Genomic DNA, 20,246 nt, shown 5'->3' with positions numbered 1-20,246 from the left:
TCAATCTCATTACAACTTGGCCATGGACACTTGAAAAATCCAAAAATAAACAGATAGGAAGTACCTTGAATGCAAAAAAGTGGTTCAAGCACAAAGCTTGCCTGAAGAGCATTGTTGTGGAGAAGTCATGGAAACGTTTTGGATTTTCATCAGTGAAAAAGGTGTGGGAACCCTGATTAGATAGAAAATGCTTAGATGTAAACTGAATTCTAATGAAGCTTAAGTAAATGTGATCATTTTGTTTGACATTCATGTCAATATGTGAGCAAACTGAAGGTGCATCGCTGTGCCTTGCCACAGTGATTGAGATCCGGTCTTCCTAATGTACACTCCTGTACATTAGATCTGTCTGCTTTTTCAAATAAATGTCCACATAAAAAAAAGGCACCACTGAATATGACCAAGACGCCAATTGAAATGTTAGTTAATATTCTTATGTTGTTCTCTGGAGACACACGCCGTCCGCGCAAACTTCCCAGACACATCGAGCGTCTTCAGAAAGAAGTCTTTGCACACTCTAATCTGTCTTCCCTCTAAAGACAAGAAATACTCTAAACTGTTCTGCCTCCTCGAATCTCCGTCAGTCGTCTGTCTCCTTTTGTCTCTTTTCAGAACATGGTCGATGATGAAGCTTTTCTGCTTGGCGGAGTCTCCCATTCCCCAAAAGTGTGCGAAGATCTTTTCTCTCTCGGACTCGGGGATGTTCACGCTGCACTTGAAGCGACAGGACAGGCAGTTTTTCTCCTTCAGTCTTCTTCCTGGCACCAAGACGTTTTTAGAATTGACGTAGCTCTGGCCCAAACTCCTCAGTCTTTTGCGCTTATTCGATTTCCAGTTGTCGGCGTTGCACGCTCTCTTCTCTCCTGTTTGGACGCTGGTGTCTCCCGCACCGCTCTCTTCAGTGAACGGCTCTCGGAGAGGAGCTGTGGTTTGGTTGAGGACTTCGCTACATCCCCTGCAGCTGTATGGTTTCTCCCTCTCGTCCGTACGCTGCTCGATCTCTTTGCCGCACGTGCCGCAAAGGTAGACTTCCACCTCCGTGCACAGAGGCAACGTTTGTGTCATAAAACTTGACTGGGCTCCTGCACTCTCTTGAAAACAGACACTCCTGCTGTTCTCTTCATTTTCAGCTATAGAACAGCATGGAGAGAAGGCCTGATGGTCACTGGTTGCTTCTGATGCTCCACTGCCATCGCCGTCAGACTCCCTCTGGTCACTTGATGCTGTGTAGTCCATGGTTTGGGTACGATGAAGAAGTGATGTTTGAGGTGGATGGCATTCACTTTTTACACAGGCAGAAGCTGGTACTGTAGGAGGCACCGAACACTTGACGCCTTCAGCCTCCTCCTGCTGTGTTTGAAGCTGCTTGTAGCTCACATTTGGTTGACAGGTAGGATCTGGACGTACAGTCAAGAAGAGAACATGTTAACCAGCTACAATCTTGATCGAAGATTCAAAACAAACAGGTAGCAGGGTTGGGGTCAATTCATATTAACTTCAACTGAACTGGAATTTCAAAAAACCTACAGAAAACAGAATTGGAATTTCAGGAAGTTCAAGTTCAATGCAATTCTGTGAAATTCCATGTTTTTTGTTTTTTTCTTACCACATATCTGAGATTACACATAGAGTTATATATTATCAATACTGAATATCCTAAAATGTTAAAGGTTCCTTTCAGGTGCATGACATGTAATCGTAATACATACATTATGAGTGAATGTATTTGATTTGTTTAACTGTCTTTTGTGTTTGATTTATGTTTAGCAAGTCAATACAACCTGTCTTAGAAGTGGAATTTCATGGAATTCAATTCTGTTTCTTGTCATTCCAATTCAATTCCAATTCTGTTTCCTTAGTGCTGGGCAATTCCAATTCCAATTCCAACTCCAGGAATTGAACTGGAATTTACCATGCATTCTCAATTCAATTCATGAATGGCCCCAACCCTGACAGGTAGACATGCACCTTCACTAGTTTCAATTATTTTTTAATTGCCTTATGACTACCCAATGTATCTATCATATCAACTGAATGACTTAACTTAAACCAGTCATTAAGCTAGTTAGGAACACAATATAATATTCACCAACCTGCACCATGTAACCTCTCCTTCAGTATGATGTCCAGCACTTTCCGCTGGTGGTCGATCTCCTGTTTGGAGCGGGTCGCCTCTTCCTCATATTCTGCGATAGTTCTTTCAAAGACTCCACATATCTCCTCTGCAGCAGCTACGAGCCGCCTGCTGACAAACTCTCTCAGCATCTCTATTTTAGACATTTTCGCAACTTAGCTAGCTTGTAGCTCGGTAGCTAAAATGCAATGGCTGCGGCTACATTTAGAGAGTGCGAAGAACGAAGAGCTCTCAATCTGCCCTTATTTCCGGGTACCACATACGCCCAGAGTCTGCGGCCTACTGTTTTCAGATATCTTCCGTTTTAAACATGTAAAATTCACTTGAACCGAATTTAAAGTATCGTTAACATGCAGATACACAACTCACGTTTTTGTGATGTGTAGTTTTTGAGGAAAAACAACGTTGTTTCAGGTATGTATGCTTATGTCGTCTATGCCGGCAAAATTGCAGGAGAGCACTTGCTGTCTCTAAATACACAATCTTTGGCTACACCGGCGCACGTTGTATACGTCACTAGAAAGACGCCGGACTGTTTACGACGTAACACCGAAATGTTAGGAATTTGTGTGAATGACGTTAATCTGTTGACTTTGTGTATATATTTGTTTGTTTTGTTTTACTATTAACTGACTTTAAAACTCATGGGACCACGCACAGGGAAGGCGAAGGCACTGACACTTGCCTCCAAAGATGAATACCTGACTAAATTTCACGTCGCACAACTACAACGCACGTAAGGAACCCATGCATGACAAGCGAGCGGCAAATTCAAAATGCCAGCGGAGTGTCTTCGAATATGGAGTCGTTTGCAGTGCGAAACAAACTCAAACGGAGCAAAACATGTAAGGTTAGAGCTTGCCCAAGCAAAGACCGCGCACTAACTGATGTAATAGTCTTATCAGAGCCAAGCTGCTCTGATTTTTCAGCCCTGCTGGTGGTGGAAGAAGACACAGAAGAGGACACAGATGGATCAGATGCTGCTGCATTCATCACCACCCGAAAAGATCAACCACTGTGGGAGGAGAGGAGTTGTTACACACCAGACATCAAAATTGCTCCCATTTTCTTGCGTACAACCCAGCACAGCAGGGGTAAAGGAGAGCTTGGTCAGTCCTTAAAGAAGCAGACACTGCTGCAAAAATCAGCCACCACTCTTCAGAGCAATGATTTGCAATTGGGGGAAAGTCAGCAGCGGTTACCGCCACCCACATGTTCAGTTTCTCACCTGGCGGAGAGAAAGGAGTCCGTTCTGTCCAGCTGGAGAGGCCAGTTGTCGGCCTCAGCTCGACTCAGCTGCCTACAGGAAATCAGAGCGTCTCACCCAGCATTTCCAGTCAGAAGAGTGTTCCGCACTCTGCAGAAGAAAGGTGGTGGAAGCCTAGAAGAGTCTGAATCATCAGGTGAGATGGAGCATCCTTCTGTTATTAACCCCCCTACTCATTTATTCTAATGACAGCTACATATTTACCACTGGATCACTGCTGTGCTGCAGGTTCAGTTTTATATTCACTCACACATATTCACACATACAGCGGGGTCCAGGTCATAATATCAATATCATATTTCACCTTCAGTATCCAATGAAAGTGTGTTGCCATAGCCATTAAACAGTAACTAAACACCAAACCCAAACCTGCATCGGCATCTGCTATTGGCTGATCTTTGGTGCCAACTGCCAATTGATGTCACCGCCTTGAGTACAACAGGTGGTGACATCACCTGGCACCAAAGACCAGCCAATAGCAGATGGACAGATCAGTAGCATGTTTTCTACCTTTTAGATGTCAGGCTTTACACAGATTTGAGTTTGGTGTATAGTTACTCTCTTTAATGTCTCTTTCTTTTCCAAAGGAGAGAAACCGTCATGTCCGAACGCCCCACAACTCCCACATAACCACTTAAGAGAAAAAAGGAAACGAGGAAGTGAAAGAGACGCCTCTGACAAGGTATCCAAGCGTCAGAGGTCCAGCCTCGCTGCTGCGGAGGAGAAGGCCGGTCTTTCAGGTCATTGTCCCCCGTCAGCACAAGATGTGCAGGGAAATACAGTTCCCCCGGCTAAGAGGCAGCCCAGAGGAAGCAGGCTGAGCCGCACTCACAGACTGAAGCAGCAAAGGGAGAGCGACCATGAGCTGAAATCTGAACCGACAAGTTGTACAGAATCAGACAGCCGGTCGCTCCTATCCTCCCACAGTGTCCAGAGAGGTGAGGATTCTGTTGTTTTATTCCTATCACAGGTTTTTATGTCCCTTTTAATAACAGGAAATTAACAATGTGCCTTTCTCTGGTCCAGATTCCAGTATTGAGGATGAGCTCTGGACAGAAAAGTACAGCCCCCAGCATTCAAGTGAGGTCATTGGCAACACCGCCTCAGTGAATAAACTCCACAGGTGATTTTATACGAATAGCGTTCTCACCTCTTCACTGATATCATTGGGCTTGAAATCAGTATGAGCTTAGCTGCTAGTTTGTTGATTTGATTTGTCTTTGGAATGCAGTTGGTTAAAGAAATGGAAACTGCGAGCCGACTGTGATGAGAGAAGAAAAGAGGAGGAAAGGAAACATGAAGAAAACAGCAACAGTATGGACTAATTTGTCTCCTTTTCCCATACTAACTGCTAAGGGGGTCAACATTTTATTAAAGTTTCTTATGAGCCATGACCAAAAATGTGTCACACTGTCTCTTCTGGGTAACCACATGACAAGAGTTTTATTTTAATGAGCCTTAGGGCCCGGGGTTTGCAGTGTGTGGGTCTGGAGTTGAAAAGGTTTCAAAAGCCCTGCTAATTGACTGTCGTCCCGTGCAGACTCATGGGACTGCGGGGACTTCCAGGGTGAGGCCGGGTCGGAGGAGGAGAGAGAGGAGCCGCCGCGTAACACCATGCTGATCACAGGACCCACAGGAGCTGGCAAGACCGCCTCGGTGTACGCCTGCGCTCAGGAGCTGGGCTTCAAGGTTGGGGTTTTGATTGTCGATACCGAGATCTTCTTAATCGAAGCTGCTGAAGGCTGATATTTTCTGCCTATATTCAATATCTTTAAGTTGACTATTTTCATGCCAGAAAGTGTTCATTGTTTCCCACAGAATGTTATTCTTGACAGGGTGGAAAAGCCTCTTCAGCAGCATTTAGACCAGTGATTCTCAACCTTTTTCATATCAACGACTCTAATGTAGTCCACATTAGAGCCACGGACCCCCATTTGATGAGATTTTGCCTCTCAAACCCAAATCTGAGAATATTTTTATTGTTAGATATGATTTTGTCAAGAATCTCATGACTATCTGTATTGTAGGCAGAGAGATAACAGTGAAACTATGATCAAAACAGTCATTCTTCTACATTCTCTAACTGTGTTAACTTCTTGTCAATTAAATAATGAAGGTTAACAATTGATCAATTTGCTGGGGACCCTCTGGAACCCCCTCAAGGACCCCTGGTGGTCCCCGGACCCCATGTTGAGAACCACTAATTTAGACCACGGGACACTAAAACTCTCCATTGAAAACCAGAATAATAATAAATGTTATATTAGAATTAGAAATGTGGCATTAGGTTAAGGGCTATGCAGTAAATTTGTAATCAGAACAAACTGCATCACATATGAGGTGGACGACACTGACTGGCTGATATCTGATTTTAATAAAATATATGATATATTGATATTGATATATGATATACTTATATATTTGCAAACCAATATAATTCAGTATTATATTAATTATTATATTAATTAATGATACATGATCCTAGCTCAATAACTAATTATAAAATGAAAACCATTTAAAGCTGTACACCATGTAGTATAAAGCTGTTGGGTGAGCAGCATGGCTCTACATGCAGTATAAAGTGATTCACTCATCAGCCTGTGTTGGCGTCAGTGTGTTCACCACTGACAGTATGACTAAGCGCGTTTCGTCAAGTAAATTAGCAGATGTGCCCTACAGCTACATGCTGTTGTTTGTCATATGATTCACAGACATATGATGTAACCATAGACTGTAAAAAGTAACATGTCAGATGTTTTTTCTGCCCTGACACAACATGCAGTGTTTATTTTCCATTAGATCCCATTCAGATTCTGACATGTGAGATACATTTGCTCTAGCCTACTCAGAAATACACAATTCACTGACTGCATTTCCATCTCTGCTCTTATATAATATATAGATCTGTTATTATATAGATCTGTTCTCTAAAAGGATCAATTCTGATCTTCAGGTGACTCTTTAGCCTCAAAGGTAATTTGGCTCTGTGTCAGTAGTAACAAAAAACAGTAATTACCCCCAGCAAATTCTAAATGAATGCAAGCCATAGGGTCAACTTTGACATTTATGTAATTTTTCATCAGAAGTAACAGTGGCTAATATTTGCTGATGTTTGTGTGGCTTCTACCAGAGGAACAGTTCATGCATTTTCCAGTTTCACCGGGTTCTTAGACTACTCTCAGGCCAAAGAACCATCTGAACATCACACCAAAACGACAGGAATAATCCTTTAAGTCCTGTTTTCCTTCCCCCTCAAACCCTGCATCCACTCTGAAAGGTGTTTGAGGTGAACTGCTCCTCCCAGCGCAGCGGCCGCCACCTCCTGTCCCAGCTGAAGGAGGCTACCCAGTCCCACCTAGTGGAGACGTCGGGGAAAGACCCCCTCAAACCGGCTTACTTCAACAACTACAACACCAGCAGCTGCTCACCCAAACCTGACACTTTACCTGGTAAGTGAGGCTTCATTGAAATTCACATAATCATACAAGTTCTCTTCTAGTTCTGCGTTGACGAGGTTTTACGAGAAGGCTGAATAAGAAATGGTAGAATTTACAAGGTTAGACAGGACGAGAGGCTTCTTTTAATGTTCCGTGTAATATGAACATATATTGGAAGGAACTGTATTATTTCAACCTTTCCTTCAACAGGAAAAACTGCGTCTCCCGTAAATGTCATCTCCACCTCAAAAAAGAGACCGGGGCAGAAACTTGGCCCCAAAGGAAAGCCTAATCCTGCCACAGTTACTTTGGCCAGCTTCTTCAAGATGAAGGCCAAAGCAGACAACTTACTCTCCGGTGGCCTGTCATCATCCGAGAAGCCAGACAGCGAGAAATTATCCAACCCGTCATCACCAGGCTGCGGTGGAACAGTGTCGCAGAGCAAGAAGACGGCCACATCGCTCATCCTGTTTGAGGAGGTGAACCATTTGGCAGCTGTATACTGTGAGCTGTGTTTTACTGGCTGTTAAGGGGCGGTAACTGTCCATCAACCATGTCAGGTGTGGGTTGATCTATTTGTCATTTCCCACAGGTTGATGTCATATTTGATGATGATGTCGGATTCCTCGCAGCCATCAAGACGTTCATGGCGACCACCAAAAGGCCCGTCATTCTGACCACCAATGGTAAACACACACAGTTTGTAACTGAGAATATATTAGAATTAAGACAAGGTTTGATGCAAAAATGTCTTCCTTAGATCCCTCCTTCAGAGAGAGATTTGACGGCAACTTGGTAGAAATCATTTTCAAAACGCCTTCAGCGGTAAGTCAAGCCACTCTCCATCTTTCCTGTAGGTTTGTGCCATGAGTCTAATTGAAACCTGTACGCTCTGGTGCTTATTGGCTCCCCACACAGGCAAGAAGATCTCCTCAGAGTGCAGAAATTGTTTCCCAAACTTCTCTGTTCCCAGGTGAACGTGTGCAGTTACCTGCAGCTGGTGTGTCTGGCTGAGGATGTGAGGCTGGAGCTGGATGATGTCAGCGGTCTCCTCAGGCTGTCCCGAGGAGACGTGAGGCGCTGCCTGCTCCAGCTCCAGCTCTGGGCGCACAGTGGTGGGAGGCGGGCATCTCAGAGGGGAGTCCTGCCTAAGGAACCCAGTAGTGTACATTGTAAGTCACTCTAAATATGTATCAGTTAAAAAGAACTGAATGTGAAGAAAACTCCCACCATAGGATTTAGCTGCGATATTCTTGACACTACCAGAACAGATTTGCATGAATTTGTTCATTTGATTTTATTTCTAGGGTCAAATGTTACTGAAGGGGAAGACGGTTCAGATTCCTACATTCCCTGCACTGCCAGCATGCTGGGTCTCCACACTGTGACCCGACCTAATCTACTGAACCTTCTGAAGGCAAGTAGTGACATTATCATCACCTACTGTATATGAACTTAACCTTTTTCCCTTATTTTTCCAATATCTTCTGTCTTTGATTCTTCAGTGTGAGTCCTGGACTGAACCGGACATGAACAAGCTTGTGAACTTCCTGTCTGAGAGCTGGAGAAGAGCCGTACCTCTGCTGTACTGCAACCTGGAGCTCCTTCTTCCTCTGCCCATCAAGGCCCAGGGAACCCCGTCCCTCTACCCAGATGAGGTGACTTGCTCTGGGCTGCAGAGTGAGCCGACACCCCCTGACATCCATCCTCGCATCCACCAACCGGACGGGGATGTTAACGTAAAGGCAGCAGCAACCAACAGCATCTCGGTTAGGAACGTCTCCAGGCTTAGCAGAAGGAAATATACTACCTCCAGTTTGACGCTCAAACCACACAGAACCTCGTTATCATTGAAGGGGACGAATTTGAGAGCTCCAGGTTCAAATAACAAGACTGAACCAAACGCAGCCAAACTGGCAACCCGCTGTCTGGATGCCTTAACCGAATTCATGGACCTCATGTCGTGCCTCGACGCCACGACGCCAGCTGCAGAGCCACTTGTGTCGGAGCGGTTTGTCTGGACGGGAGCAGAGATCAAGGACGGCTTGTTGGATGAGATGAGAGAAGGGGAAGACGGGAGTTGCGGCCAAGAGAGGCTGCAGGAGATTCAGGCGGCTGCCGAGGGCCTCGGCTTTCACAGGTGCTGCTGGAGGGTGTCTGAGGTGTGGACTGAAGCCCAGAGGTGCAGACAGGACCTGGGGGAACAGAGGTGGGACGGGCTGGTGGAGAGACTCACACTTCCCGTCTCATCCCACAGACAGAGACTCAGCTGTAGTTTCTACCCTCTGTGTGCGCCAAGGTGAGTGTATTCTCTATCTCAACTTTGAAGTACTGAGTGAGATTGTTGACTGTTTGTCTGGCATTTCAGTCTGTTACATGATTGGTGTGGGTATTGTGTTTTGATATAGCAGCCTAGCCAGTTAAGATGCCCAACATTTCAGTTATCTAATCTGGACTGATACCCTAGGTCTTCAAAACTGGATGCAGCGTATTCACAACATGATTACGATTTTCTGGTGCATTCTAGTGGCTAAGCAGACTAAGTAAGATTTCCCTTTGATATACAGGGTACCCACATGCACTTGAACATAAAATTCAAAGAATTTTTCAATGACTTTCAAGGCCTTGTTTGGTGAGATTCAAGGAGTTACTACATTGACTTTGGGGTAAGACATGACATTGGTCAAAATTAGACACCGTAGAGGCCTCATCTTTTACTCATGATCTTGTCAATTCAAGAAATCAAGGTGCAATCATTCATTTTAAAACCGAGCACTGCTGCTCTATCAACACAAATCTCCATCAGTGGGATTTGAAGTGTTGGTCCTCGGATGCAAAGAGGCTCAGAGCTGAGGCATGTCAATGAATGTGGGTGCTATATTTGATTTGTTTTTAAATCAAGTACTTTCAGTGCCTTCAATTCATTTTCAAAAACATTTTTGTTTTATCCACAAACTTTCAAGGATTTTGTAGGCCCATGGGAACCCTGGATATATTAATTTGGCACTGTAACTACCTGATGAAGCAGAAATGTCATAAAACAACCTTTTTGAAAGCCTTGTGTTTTCTAATGGGGCATCACTATATATAACATCCCCACATGTCCCTCCAGTGTGGCCCAGCGGAGGTTTGAGCTGAGCAGGACGGTCCTCAGTAGCCGGTCCTTCAGCCTGCTGGGGAACAGACAGGCTGTCAGTGTTGACTACATGCCGGTCCTCCGCTTCATCTGCCGCTCTGATAGGGCACAGCAGCAGGGAAAGGAGCCAATCAGGTGGGCCGGAGAAGATAAAACAGATTCGAGGAGTTGAGGAAGTTGACTGTCTTCACTTCAAATAGTGAATAATCGAGAATGATTCAACTAATTCAAATGATTTGTCACTCTGTTTTTGTGTACCAGGTTTCTGAACTACTTGAGCAGCGTTCACCTGGGCCTCTCCAAGTCAACTCTTCAACTCCTGGCAGAAGATTTCTCATAGAGAGCAGTATGGACAAGATGGTAGAAACCTAACGATACTCATTACCTTACCTCAGTTACACTTCTCATTGACTGATCAATATTTATTTTACAGTGCATCAAATGCTGTCAATTGCATCAGAAAGAACTGACTACTTATATCACATGAATTCAGAATCGATACGGTTAAGATGTGAAATCCTATTTTATTTACGTACAAGTGCGACCATGAAGAGTAAATAAAAAACTTTATTTTCGTACATTTTCTTGATTCCTGTGTGAAATTCTAAGAGGTATTTCTGGGTTACAGGTATGCAAAATAGCTCACTTGTTCAGGAACAGACATGGATTGCTGGTGAAACCAGCTTGATTTTTTATCATTCTTGTAAAAGACCGAGTTGTCACATAATCCATAGACCTTCTCTACACACAGCAGCACCAGGAGTGGAAATCCTCACTAGACAGACAGAAGAGAGCAGCCAGCTATTACTTTGAGGCTATTGTCCAGGTTCCGTCTCTGAATGACAGCAGAAATAACAAACAGTATAGAAACCCTTCGGCTCAGTAGCCCCAAAGAACAGTTTGAGTGTTTTCTGTCGCAAACCTACAAGAATAGTCATCACTTTAAATGCACAATCAACCATCACCGAGCCTCAAAAAGACAAATAGTTGTTTTTTTTAACCATTACCCACAGTGTCACTAGAATCCATGACTTGTTCGCCACTGCCTTCCAACAGAATATTTGGTGCATTCACTCTGGTGGTGTGGGAGAGGCTTTTTGCCGTGTTCAGGCATGTGGTGAAAATCTTCTTAAACAAAAGGGTTCAAACGCCACCCCTGCTTGTCCATTAAAATCAATCCACCTGCCGACTAACTGGAATCACTGAGCAGCTCGAAGAAGGCCACGGCCTGAAGCAGCGCGTCGCACAGTTCCTCCCCTCCTCTTCCTCGGCCCATCTGGAAGGAGTTCCTGTACTTCACCAGCAGCTCTTGGGGGAAGTTTAGCCGGGGAAGCTTCTGCGTCACCGACTCGGTCATCATCTGCCGCACCGCCTGCGCCCCGCTGGTCCGCGACTCACCCACCATCAGTCCGAAGTGGCGTCCCACGGCGATACGCATCATGTTCAGAACCCTGCAAAGGAAGGAGGGAATTTTAGTTTTGTGTCTGTTCAGGGATTAATATACAAAATAAGATTCCTCTATCAAGCAGGATGCAGAAAAAATGAAGTCCAAACATTTGGTATGCATGTTGTATGTTTTGGCACAGTATTTTGGTGCCTTTTAATGTTGAAAACATACCCAAATGTTGATATGAAACACTTCTTTTTTTCTTTTTTCACCTGGGAGGGATGTTGGACTCCGGCTGGGAGTTCCTGGGCTCCAGCAGGGCAAACAGCATGGCCTCCACTGTCCGCATGTGAGCCATGACAGGGAACAGAGTGGTATTCTGGACCGAGATGGAGGGCTTCTCCACTATGTAGAAGTCAGTTGAGGGAAGGAGTGACACGACTGACGAGACCTGTCGGCGGAACAAAATCAAAAAACACATTACAAGCTATCAGAGCAACTGAATATGGGCTAAAATGACATGCCATGATGCCTGTCTAAACGTTAGGAGAGATGCAGATGTTGCCGCCATACAACGGTTTCAGAGGAGAAACCAGGAGAAAGCAAAGGGTCGTAAAATAAAGTTTATCTACAAAAGCTCAGGATCAGTGTCTAACTTATCAATAATAATAAATGAGGTCTAAATAATATTTATACTCACGTCATTCAAGTAAGCAGAAGCCTGATATGTTCCCCTCAAGAAATTAGGACATTCCAGTTGTTGCCAATCCAGTACTGTCATGCCACGGTCCACATGTGCCCAGGCGATTTTATTAGTCCCACACACTATTGACACTATGGAACTGGCTTCCTGAGTAAACAAAGAATCATGACAAATGGTCGTGGTGCATATCCAGACTGAAATGAGATTAGTGCAAGATGTAACATTGAATCTATAGTGGTAAGGTGATGGTAAATTCAGTCGAGATGTGAACTTACATCTCACATATTGAGATTGGTACTGTACTTAAGGATATTCCACTGATTTAGATTCATACCCTAACCTGAACACTAGTCTAATACTAATGTGCTATTTTTTAATTTGTCTGTGGGGAATGTGCTCTCCCCCTCCACACGGAGGTCAAAGGTCAGGGTCAGCTACAAAACAGCCCCTCTGGAGCTGGTAGGGATTCAATGTCTTGCTCAAGGACACTTCAGCAGGGCTAATGTTTGCTACACAGGCACTTGAAGCTGCATCCTCCGGTCAAAGAACAGTCTCTCCGACCACTAGCCCATCCCACTCTAATTCAAATCCTAGCCTATAATAAGCATTTTCATATGTAAGGATTAGGTAAATTTTGCAATTGGGCTGTAACTGTGTGGAAGGACAGAACACACACACACACACACACACACACACACACACACACACACACACACACACACACAGAGAGAGCTAGGTCCAATAAGTTTTCCTTCATCTCACCTCCAGCCAGGATCTGTCCACCTCTGGCCTGATGAACTTGGCCAGCTGAATCTTCACCTTCTTCTCTTTCTTAGACGGATTGAGAATGGAGTTGAACACTGTGACCGCACTTTTGTGTTTCAGCAGCGGCACATTCACCACGCTCTCCAGAGTTTTAAACGGTCCATTTTTGGTCCTGTACTCCACAATGTTGACACACTTGCGGCCTCGCAGGAGCTTGACGCCCGCGAGCTCCGACTCCGTGGCGTTGTTAAGCAGCTGGAGGATGGCGACTCGTTGCTCCGAGGTGTAGCAGGCGTCCAGGGAGCGGGTGTCCTCCTTACATGGGACAGAAGAGGAGAGGGTGGCGTTCAGGGTCTCAAAGCCCGCCACGGGCACGCGACTCCTCCAGCAGCACGTGCACTGGAGATACCGGAGCTCCAGCTCGGGGAGGCAGCCGTGGTGAGGACGACGGAACAAGCCAGACCGACCCGCATACTGTCCTGCAGAAGGAATACAAGGGGGAACTAACTGGTTAGCGTTTGGTTGGAATAAACCCTTCAAAAGCTCGGTCCTCCATGGCACATGACTGGAAAGCACTCATGAACGTGTGTCATGAAGATTTATGTCAGCCTAGAAAGGTGAATAAACTCTGTAAAGCAAATAAAAAGGTGGGTAAACTGAGTTCAGGTGGGTTTACCCTCCACTACATTTCTGCACATGAGATTATGAAAATAATAATGGGTAAGTTAGCATTCACAGCAAGTTAGATGTCCCAGCCGTAGGTCGCAAAATCATGTCCTGCAAATAGCAGGTAAGAAACAAAACATGTTCAGCACAATACCTCTCTGAGCGACCGATGACACAAACCGCCTGGCGACCCACATCATCATTTACGAAAGGGATTAAAAAATCGCTTTACACCATCATGATTTGCCCTTTAGTTGTTGTCCGACACTTTTCAACCGACCGGCGTTGTACGGAGACTCCTGTGCGATTGGTTCCGGACTGATTTCTCTGTAGTGGGGCTTTGCTCCTTGTCTGTAATTTCCAAAATTTAAATTAAAACAAAAATAAGTTGACTTGTACTCGAAGTTAAATAATACTTCATTTCTGGGCGCCCCGGTGACTCACCGAGCGCGTAAGGCGGTTCGAATCCGGCCCGCGGTCCTTTGCTGCATGTCCTCCCCTCGGTCTCTCTCCCATGCCTTCCTGTCTCTCACTGTGTCTGTCCAATAAAGCATAAAAAATGCCAAAAATAAATCTTTGGAAAAAAAACAAAAATAATACTTCATTTCTGAATCTGTTCTTTTATCGGTTTATATGTGTTTGTAGCTGTGTAAAACCAATGCTTATTTTCTCAAAGACTATTGACCCATGAGTATAGGCTAATGTGAATGAACTTTTTTGTTGTTGTTGTTGTTATTGTTTGGGTTTTTCTTAATAGAAAGTTGAATAAGGCGTCCTATGCCAGCAGGCAACTTTATTCAACTAACAAAATACTTAATTCAAAGTACTCAATTCAAAGTATTCTCTTCTATCACAGTGAAATGAAAATGCTAAAATGTATGTGAGGATATAAAATTCAAATAAAAGAAAAATCTAGTGAATGTACATTAAATATTTGTACAAAATACAGTATCATACCTATATTACTCAGATTTCATATTTAGGTTGTATTGATAATGTTGAGGTTGCAGTAATGGGTGTGAATTTAGAACTTCACATACATTTTGATTTATTTCACTTTGATAGTATAGTTTGTGTAAATCTAAAAAAAATATCTTACGTTTCATATGATAAACTGTCAAGGTGTTCACAGACTTTGGTGCTCAAGTGTACAATGTTTGAATGTATTTTTATGTTGACTTTCTTGCATTTTTTTTAGATACAGACTATGCTTAAATACTCTTATTTCAGTGTGCCTTAAGTGATTTATTCCTTTTTTGACATGATTGCACCATACAAGTTTGTCCTCATCAGGTAAACTTGCAGTTTTTCTGTCAACTACACAGAAGTCTATCCCCCTATTAATTAGGTGTAACATGGTGACGCCTGTTTCACTTCCTTTCTCTGTTATTTCTGGACCAGTGTGTTTGTGTGCAGAACAATAAACTTCATGCTGCTGTGTCGATAAGAGGAAATGCTGGGGCACTGGAGCAGGGAGGAGAAAATGTTTTTCACCTGCTATGGGCTAGAATAGAGCTGCACTGTATACTGTAGAGAATCAGTATGGACTTCATACCTAGCAGCTCTTTTGTTGGGACTCAGCTGCCGCTCTGACAGAAGCAAACCACCTTCACTTATGGCCAGTCTGGAGAGAAATCAGAAAATCCTGCTGGAATTGGTGAAACAGCCAGGCAATAACTTGTGTGCTGACTGTGAAGCTCCTGGTGAGTATGCTGGCAAAGAATAATGATTAAGAATTACATTGAGGAGTGTTCAGCTCATGATTCAACATTGAATTATGCATTATTTCACAATTTGTTTATTTAAATGCAGATTTTGGGCAAATTGGCATTAGACTTATTTGAAGTTGTTTACCAACCAATGCATATTTTATTCAAAGGCCATTAATGTGAATTTTCTGAAAATATAAAGTTTAAAGAATAATGATAAAGTAGCCTGTGCCTCCAGGGCACGTGAGTTTGTTTGTTTGAACAGAACTATCTCCAAAATAATGGTTTCTAGCCAAGTCACATTTTATAATAAACTCTCATAAGGGGAAGTGTTCGCTACTTCTTACATTCTACCCAACAGTTAATCACCACCACTGACAGGAACACTAAATATAGGTGTGTGTGTGTGTGTGTGTGTGAGAGAGAGAGAGAGAGAGAGAGAGAGAGAGAGAGAGAGAGAGAGAGAGAGAGAGTACAACAGGTAACTACAATTAAAAAAGAAACTGCAAAGAGGAAGTTCAGATATTTTACTATGCTTTATGCTGTTATGATTCAGCTGGTATACCCGCAAATTCTGTATTATAGTGTGTAGTTTTGTCCATTGTGGCTCAAACAGAATATGTGTCATGTATTACTTCATCTCCTTCTTGTTCTTGCTGCTTGTTGCTCACAGAGCCTGACTGGGCCTCCTACACCCTCGGTGTCTTTGTGTGCCTGAACTGCTCAGGAATACATCGTGATTTGCCCGCGGTCAGCAGAGTCAAGTCCATACGTCTGGATTTCTGGGATGACTCACTAGTGGAGGTAGAGCTTGTATTCACCTTATACTGATAGTAAATAACCTCATCTGCCTGCTGTGTCCATGTTCTATTAGATTCTAATCAGTCATACACTTGAGTAGATGGATATATGCATAAGGAGTATACTCTTGGTCTAAGTATAATGATATCCTCTATTTGCTTTTCAATTCAATTTGAATCTCTCCTCTCTACCAATATGAAATGAATCAGGATATTTGTTGTTTTGCTAAATCTCATCATTCCAGTTCATGAAGGAGAGGGGCAATTCTGCAGCGAAAGCCATTTATGAGAAGTTTGTCCCTGCTTTTTTCTACCGGCCACGACAAAGAGACTGTGCGTGAGTGCCTGTCACCTTACTAACCTCCATTCACCTCATTAGCTCAGTGGAAGTGAAAACCGATGACTCATCGAATACTCCATTCAGTGGAGAAGTCCTGTTGTACATAAGAGGAACAAACACTCCAGGCTGGATGCCATGGTGGACCCATTCATCAGCATCAGCTCTGCATGTTTACCTTCATTATTAGCAGCGCGCTTGTGTTTTGTCCATAATGAGACATAACCGGGGATTCTGCTTTCCTCTTAGTGTTCTTAGGGATCAATGGATCCGGGCTAAGTATGAGAGAAGAGAATTCACAGGAGAGAGCAACTACTTTCAGAAAGCTTATAGCTCAGGTAATTAAACTACCGATACGCTGACACAAACATATTCTTCCCATCAGCAAAACATTTAGAATTCTGCATACCAAGCAAAGAGGGTTTTTTTCTATACAGCTTATAGGATGGGGGATTGATTTGGGTTCTTCGCTTTATTCATATGTTCTACTGATTTGATCTATCTCATGCAGACCTGTTTGAGTCGACGCTGTGGAAGAAAGGCAAGGACAACAAGCAGTTCCTGAAGAGAACCTTCCTGCTGTCCCAGAAGGACTTCACTCTCAGATACTTTGTTAAAGATGTGGGTAGCTCTTTTCCCCTTATTAATATGACCATTTACAAACAAATACCTTTCCCTCCCAATCTTTTAAAATCCTTCATCAATCCTCTCCCCAAAACAGTCCAAGGTGCCAAAAGCTGTGATCTCCATGAAGGACCTGAATGCAGTTTTCCAGCCGGAGAAGATAGGTCACGCTCACGGTCTGCAGATCTCCTACCTGGAGGAGGAGCGCACCAGGAATCTGTTTGTTTACCATGAGAATGGGCAGGTGAGGCCAATCTCACACAACTAATAATATGTAATTTAATTTCCACTTGTTTTCAGATAAAGGGCCTGACAAATACAGCATGCAACAGCTGTAGAATGGACACCAAGGCCTGTATGTACAGTATAAAGCCTCTTGGAGTAGCAATGCTGATCCACAAGACCTGAAAGGCAAAACTGATCCAAGTTCAGCAAACCTATAATACATACTACCCCAGGATTCAGTGGGTTATCTAAAATGTATTAAACTGTCCAGACAATATTTACTTTTGGATATGTGAAATGATGCCAGCAATATGTATATATATGAGGAGACATGCTAATCAATAAAATACAGTTTCCCTGATGCAGTCTCCTATATCCAATGCCTTATAGGTAATCGTATCCTGGTTCAACGCTCTTCGTGCAACGCGCTTGGCCTACCTCCAGAAGAAAGATCCCAACGACGATAACGTGAGACATTTCCAAGTTTTCAGAAAAAACTATTTTTTTGAGGAACTAACCTATAGCAACTTCTTGTATGATTTATTCAACTCTGCTACTTGTGTGTTTTTCCTTGTGCAGCTCGTACCTCAGATAACCCGAAGTAATCTGAAGGAGGGGTACATGGAGAAAACTGGTCCAATGGTCAGTCAGACATCCAGCTGTCAAAATACTAGTCTTTTATTAATACCTGTGTTGATTCCTGACCTGATTCCTCTCTTTCTCTCTCTCTCTCTCTCTCTCTCTCTCTCTCTCTCTCTCTCTCTGTGTGTATGTGTTTAGCAGTGGGAGCCATTCAAGAAGAGGTGGTTCACACTGAGCTCAATAGACAGAAAGCTTCTCTACTTTAAATCGCCACTGGTAATAAAGAATATGCCACAATATCCCCAATGTGTGTGTGTGTGTGTGTGTATATGTGAGTGCATGTGTGTGTGTCTGTTAGGCTTCCACTGATATGAATTTCTAAAGGCTGATACGATACATTTTTGTAGCCCATATGTTACATATATATGAGATATTCAAGATCTTTAAATTTGACCATGTTCATGCCAAAAGATTCCCCAAATTTCCTGTGGAATTTTCAATTGAATTTCAATTTCAATTCGGGGTGTTTTTTTTGGCCAATATCCAGATTTAAATAAAATGCTAATGTGTACGTGTTTGCTTACACGTGCTCTCTCCTCCAAGCATACATGTGTTTCTCTCTGCCCATAGGATGCGACAGAGGTGGGCGCTGTCTTCATTGGCACAGACAGCCATCACTACTCGGTCAGCGAAGGCTCCCCCAGAGGCATGAGGGGGGGCCGGTGGCGCTGCGGCCTCACCCTGCAGACACCAGGCAGGCAGTTTGTGTTCATGTGTGAGCAGGAGCAGGAGCAGAAGGAGTGGCTGGAGGCCTTCAGGCAGGTCATCTCTCAGCCCATGACCCTGCAGGATTACTCTAGTAAGACGCTACTGACTGTTGGTACAATTGTTAGCAATGTAGTTGGTAGGAATGTACAGCAGATAACTTCATGTATGTTGTTATCAGAGGTAATATTCATGAATTAATGGTGAATTACATTGCAACACAAACAACCACATGGGTGATTGTGAAGAGTTTTGATTTTCTTTCTTTCTTTCTTTCTTTCTTTCTTTCAGATGAAGCCAATTGGCGAAGAGGGAGGTGACTGCAGCAGCTCTACTTAATGGTTTGTAGTAGTTCAAGATGTGATATGAGGAGAAAACATCCTTTATGGGACTGAAAAATTTACTTCAACTGGATGTACCAAACTGTACCTGTACAGCACTGTGCAACACACTGACTGTTATTTTGAATTATGGTAACTTATTAACTACAGCACTTTGCATAGTCTGCACTGTCTGCGACTATAATGGGAGAACATGGACTCACTGGGTCCAGGCTGGGTCCAGGCTGCTTTATAACATTTATGCAGATGACTGTCTTGTATTTGTTACATTTTTGTTGTTGTTACATTGTTGTACATATATTGTCGTCATGACAGTTCATGCCAATAAACAAAAAAGACATTTTTTATTCACTGTCATAGATATTACTACTAATCTTTTTCTCAGTAACATTTTTTCTCAAATACTTGCAATGAGTTTTGTTCAGAATAAATAGGCTAGTTGGTCTAGATGAATACAAGAATCCCATTGACACAGAAGCAAAATTCGCCTTTAAGTCTGCCTTAAGTATCACATTCTTGTTCATGGGGAACTTGTCACTGGTTCAAAATGGAAAAACATGTTGAACAGCTTCTTAAAAGGTTAGAAATATGCTCTATGTTCCATGAAAATGTAACTGATCTGGCAACACTGACCTGTGATGAGAGAAATCCAAAAGGGTTGAGATTAAATAGGCAAATTGTGATGGTAACCACTCAGCGACAGAATCTATAAATATTAGTCCGTGGTGAAACAGGAAATGGCTTCATGCATGTGAAAGTCTAATGTCATAATGAATTAATTGTAAATGGAAATGTTGAATGGAGTACACCAAGCAGTGTGAATTTGATGACACCACAACCTCAACCGCCTGGCATGTGGTCCAGGTGAAAAGTATAAATGTGCTTGCCACTACTGGATATGACTGGACGAGCAAACGTTTGCAATGTTTTGTCCCTTCACGCATGCCGTTGGTGTGCTGTCAGTTGAGGTGGCCCAGGACCTATCAATGCAGAGGACAGGGCGCGTTCACGATGTTGTCACTCACTTTACAAGAATCCTTAATAACTATGAGAAACCAACGGACAGCATAGGCGGTAAAGCTTTTTCAATGCGCTGTAGGCCTAATTAAATGACCCTACGAACACGACATAAAAACTAGACATAATGTCGCGAACGCGCACCATCCTCTGCAATGCATTGATAAGAATGAGCCCCTGATATGGAGAAAAACAAAGAGATCTCACTCTGCCCCTTTTCCACGTTTATCTCAGTATTCTGAATTTAATGTCAGAACTCAAACAAATATTCACGTTTGGCCCTAATCCTCTTCCGTATGAGTCGTTATGGTGACAATGCTTTGTCGCCTCTGCCTGGAAATACATTGGTTA

At 43.3% G+C, this 20,246-nt stretch overlaps 4 protein-coding genes across 4 annotated transcripts; 2 read left to right on the top strand and 2 right to left on the bottom strand.

Annotated features, from left to right (window-relative positions):
• Positions 1-62: 62 nt before the first annotated feature.
• LOC139922408 (uncharacterized) lies at positions 63-2,311 on the bottom strand. Its single transcript, XM_071912926.2, has 2 exons — positions 2,094-2,311; positions 63-1,397 (listed from the first exon to the last, which is right to left on the bottom strand). The coding sequence occupies exons 1-2, from the start codon at positions 2,278-2,280 to the stop codon at positions 421-423; spliced, it is 1,164 nt and encodes a 387-aa protein (XP_071769027.2). The 5' UTR covers positions 2,281-2,311; the 3' UTR covers positions 63-420.
• A 622-nt stretch (positions 2,312-2,933) lies between these two features.
• Positions 2,934-10,374, top strand: atad5b (ATPase family AAA domain containing 5b). Its single transcript, XM_078282656.1, has 15 exons — positions 2,934-2,979; positions 3,064-3,507; positions 3,989-4,339; positions 4,428-4,524; positions 4,633-4,715; positions 4,942-5,090; positions 6,679-6,850; positions 7,049-7,317; positions 7,431-7,524; positions 7,599-7,663; positions 7,812-8,010; positions 8,146-8,267; positions 8,299-9,137; positions 9,951-10,109; positions 10,236-10,374. The coding sequence occupies exons 1-15, from the start codon at positions 2,934-2,936 to the stop codon at positions 10,312-10,314; spliced, it is 3,168 nt and encodes a 1,055-aa protein (XP_078138782.1). The 3' UTR covers positions 10,315-10,374.
• Positions 10,375-10,376: 2 nt separating this feature from the next.
• On the bottom strand, positions 10,377-13,772 carry tefm (transcription elongation factor, mitochondrial). The gene is made up of 5 exons (XM_071912925.2): positions 13,650-13,772; positions 12,827-13,308; positions 12,062-12,211; positions 11,634-11,812; positions 10,377-11,425 (listed from the first exon to the last, which is right to left on the bottom strand). Exons 1-5 carry the CDS (start codon positions 13,696-13,698, stop codon positions 11,164-11,166), a joined length of 1,122 nt encoding a protein of 373 aa, XP_071769026.1. The 5' UTR covers positions 13,699-13,772; the 3' UTR covers positions 10,377-11,163.
• Positions 13,773-14,970: 1,198 nt separating this feature from the next.
• Positions 14,971-19,209, top strand: LOC139922399 (arf-GAP with dual PH domain-containing protein 2-like). Its single transcript, XM_071912916.2, has 11 exons — positions 14,971-15,198; positions 15,878-16,008; positions 16,250-16,341; positions 16,591-16,679; positions 16,853-16,962; positions 17,063-17,209; positions 17,581-17,658; positions 17,770-17,832; positions 17,971-18,048; positions 18,403-18,631; positions 18,829-19,209. The coding sequence occupies exons 1-11, from the start codon at positions 15,111-15,113 to the stop codon at positions 18,855-18,857; spliced, it is 1,134 nt and encodes a 377-aa protein (XP_071769017.1). The 5' UTR covers positions 14,971-15,110; the 3' UTR covers positions 18,858-19,209.
• Positions 19,210-20,246: the final 1,037 nt, after the last annotated feature.

The sequence above is a fragment of the Centroberyx gerrardi genome, chromosome 3, assembly GCF_048128805.1.
Source record: "Centroberyx gerrardi isolate f3 chromosome 3, fCenGer3.hap1.cur.20231027, whole genome shotgun sequence".
Taxonomy (NCBI): domain Eukaryota; kingdom Metazoa; phylum Chordata; class Actinopteri; order Beryciformes; family Berycidae; genus Centroberyx; species Centroberyx gerrardi.
The sequence above is the reverse complement of the archived record's forward strand: the minus strand, read 5'-3'. Positions and strand labels throughout refer to the sequence as shown.

Bases quoted from the DNA above. Each gene is read 5' to 3' on its own strand.
- atad5b (XM_078282656.1), top strand. From the start codon at position 2,934: ATGGAGTCGTTTGCAGTGCGAAACAAACTCAAACGGAGCAAAACAT. The intron at 4,525-4,632 runs GTGATTTTATAC...TTTGGAATGCAG, and splicing joins TCAGTGAATAAACTCCACAG to TTGGTTAAAGAAATGGAAAC. The intron at 9,138-9,950 runs GTGAGTGTATTC...ATGTCCCTCCAG, and splicing joins TACCCTCTGTGTGCGCCAAG to TGTGGCCCAGCGGAGGTTTG.
- tefm (XM_071912925.2), bottom strand. From the start codon at position 13,698: ATGATGATGTGGGTCGCCAGGCGGTTTGTGTCATCGGTCGCTCAGAGA. The intron at 13,309-13,649 runs GTATTGTGCTGA...TTCCTTCTGCAG, and splicing joins GTCATCGGTCGCTCAGAGAG to GACAGTATGCGGGTCGGTCT. The intron at 11,426-11,633 runs GTGAAAAAAGAA...CTTCCTTTGCAG, and splicing joins GAGTCCAACATCCCTCCCAG to GGTTCTGAACATGATGCGTA.
- LOC139922399 (XM_071912916.2), top strand. From the start codon at position 15,111: ATGGCCAGTCTGGAGAGAAATCAGAAAATCCTGCTGGAATTGGTGAAA. The intron at 16,342-16,590 runs GTGAGTGCCTGT...CTTTCCTCTTAG, and splicing joins CCACGACAAAGAGACTGTGC to TGTTCTTAGGGATCAATGGA. The intron at 18,632-18,828 runs GTAAGACGCTAC...TCTTTCTTTCAG, and splicing joins GACCCTGCAGGATTACTCTA to ATGAAGCCAATTGGCGAAGA.
- LOC139922408 (XM_071912926.2), bottom strand. From the start codon at position 2,280: ATGTCTAAAATAGAGATGCTGAGAGAGTTTGTCAGCAGGCGGCTCGTA. The intron at 1,398-2,093 runs GTTGGTGAATAT...CTGTACGTCCAG, and splicing joins GGAGAGGTTACATGGTGCAG to ATCCTACCTGTCAACCAAAT.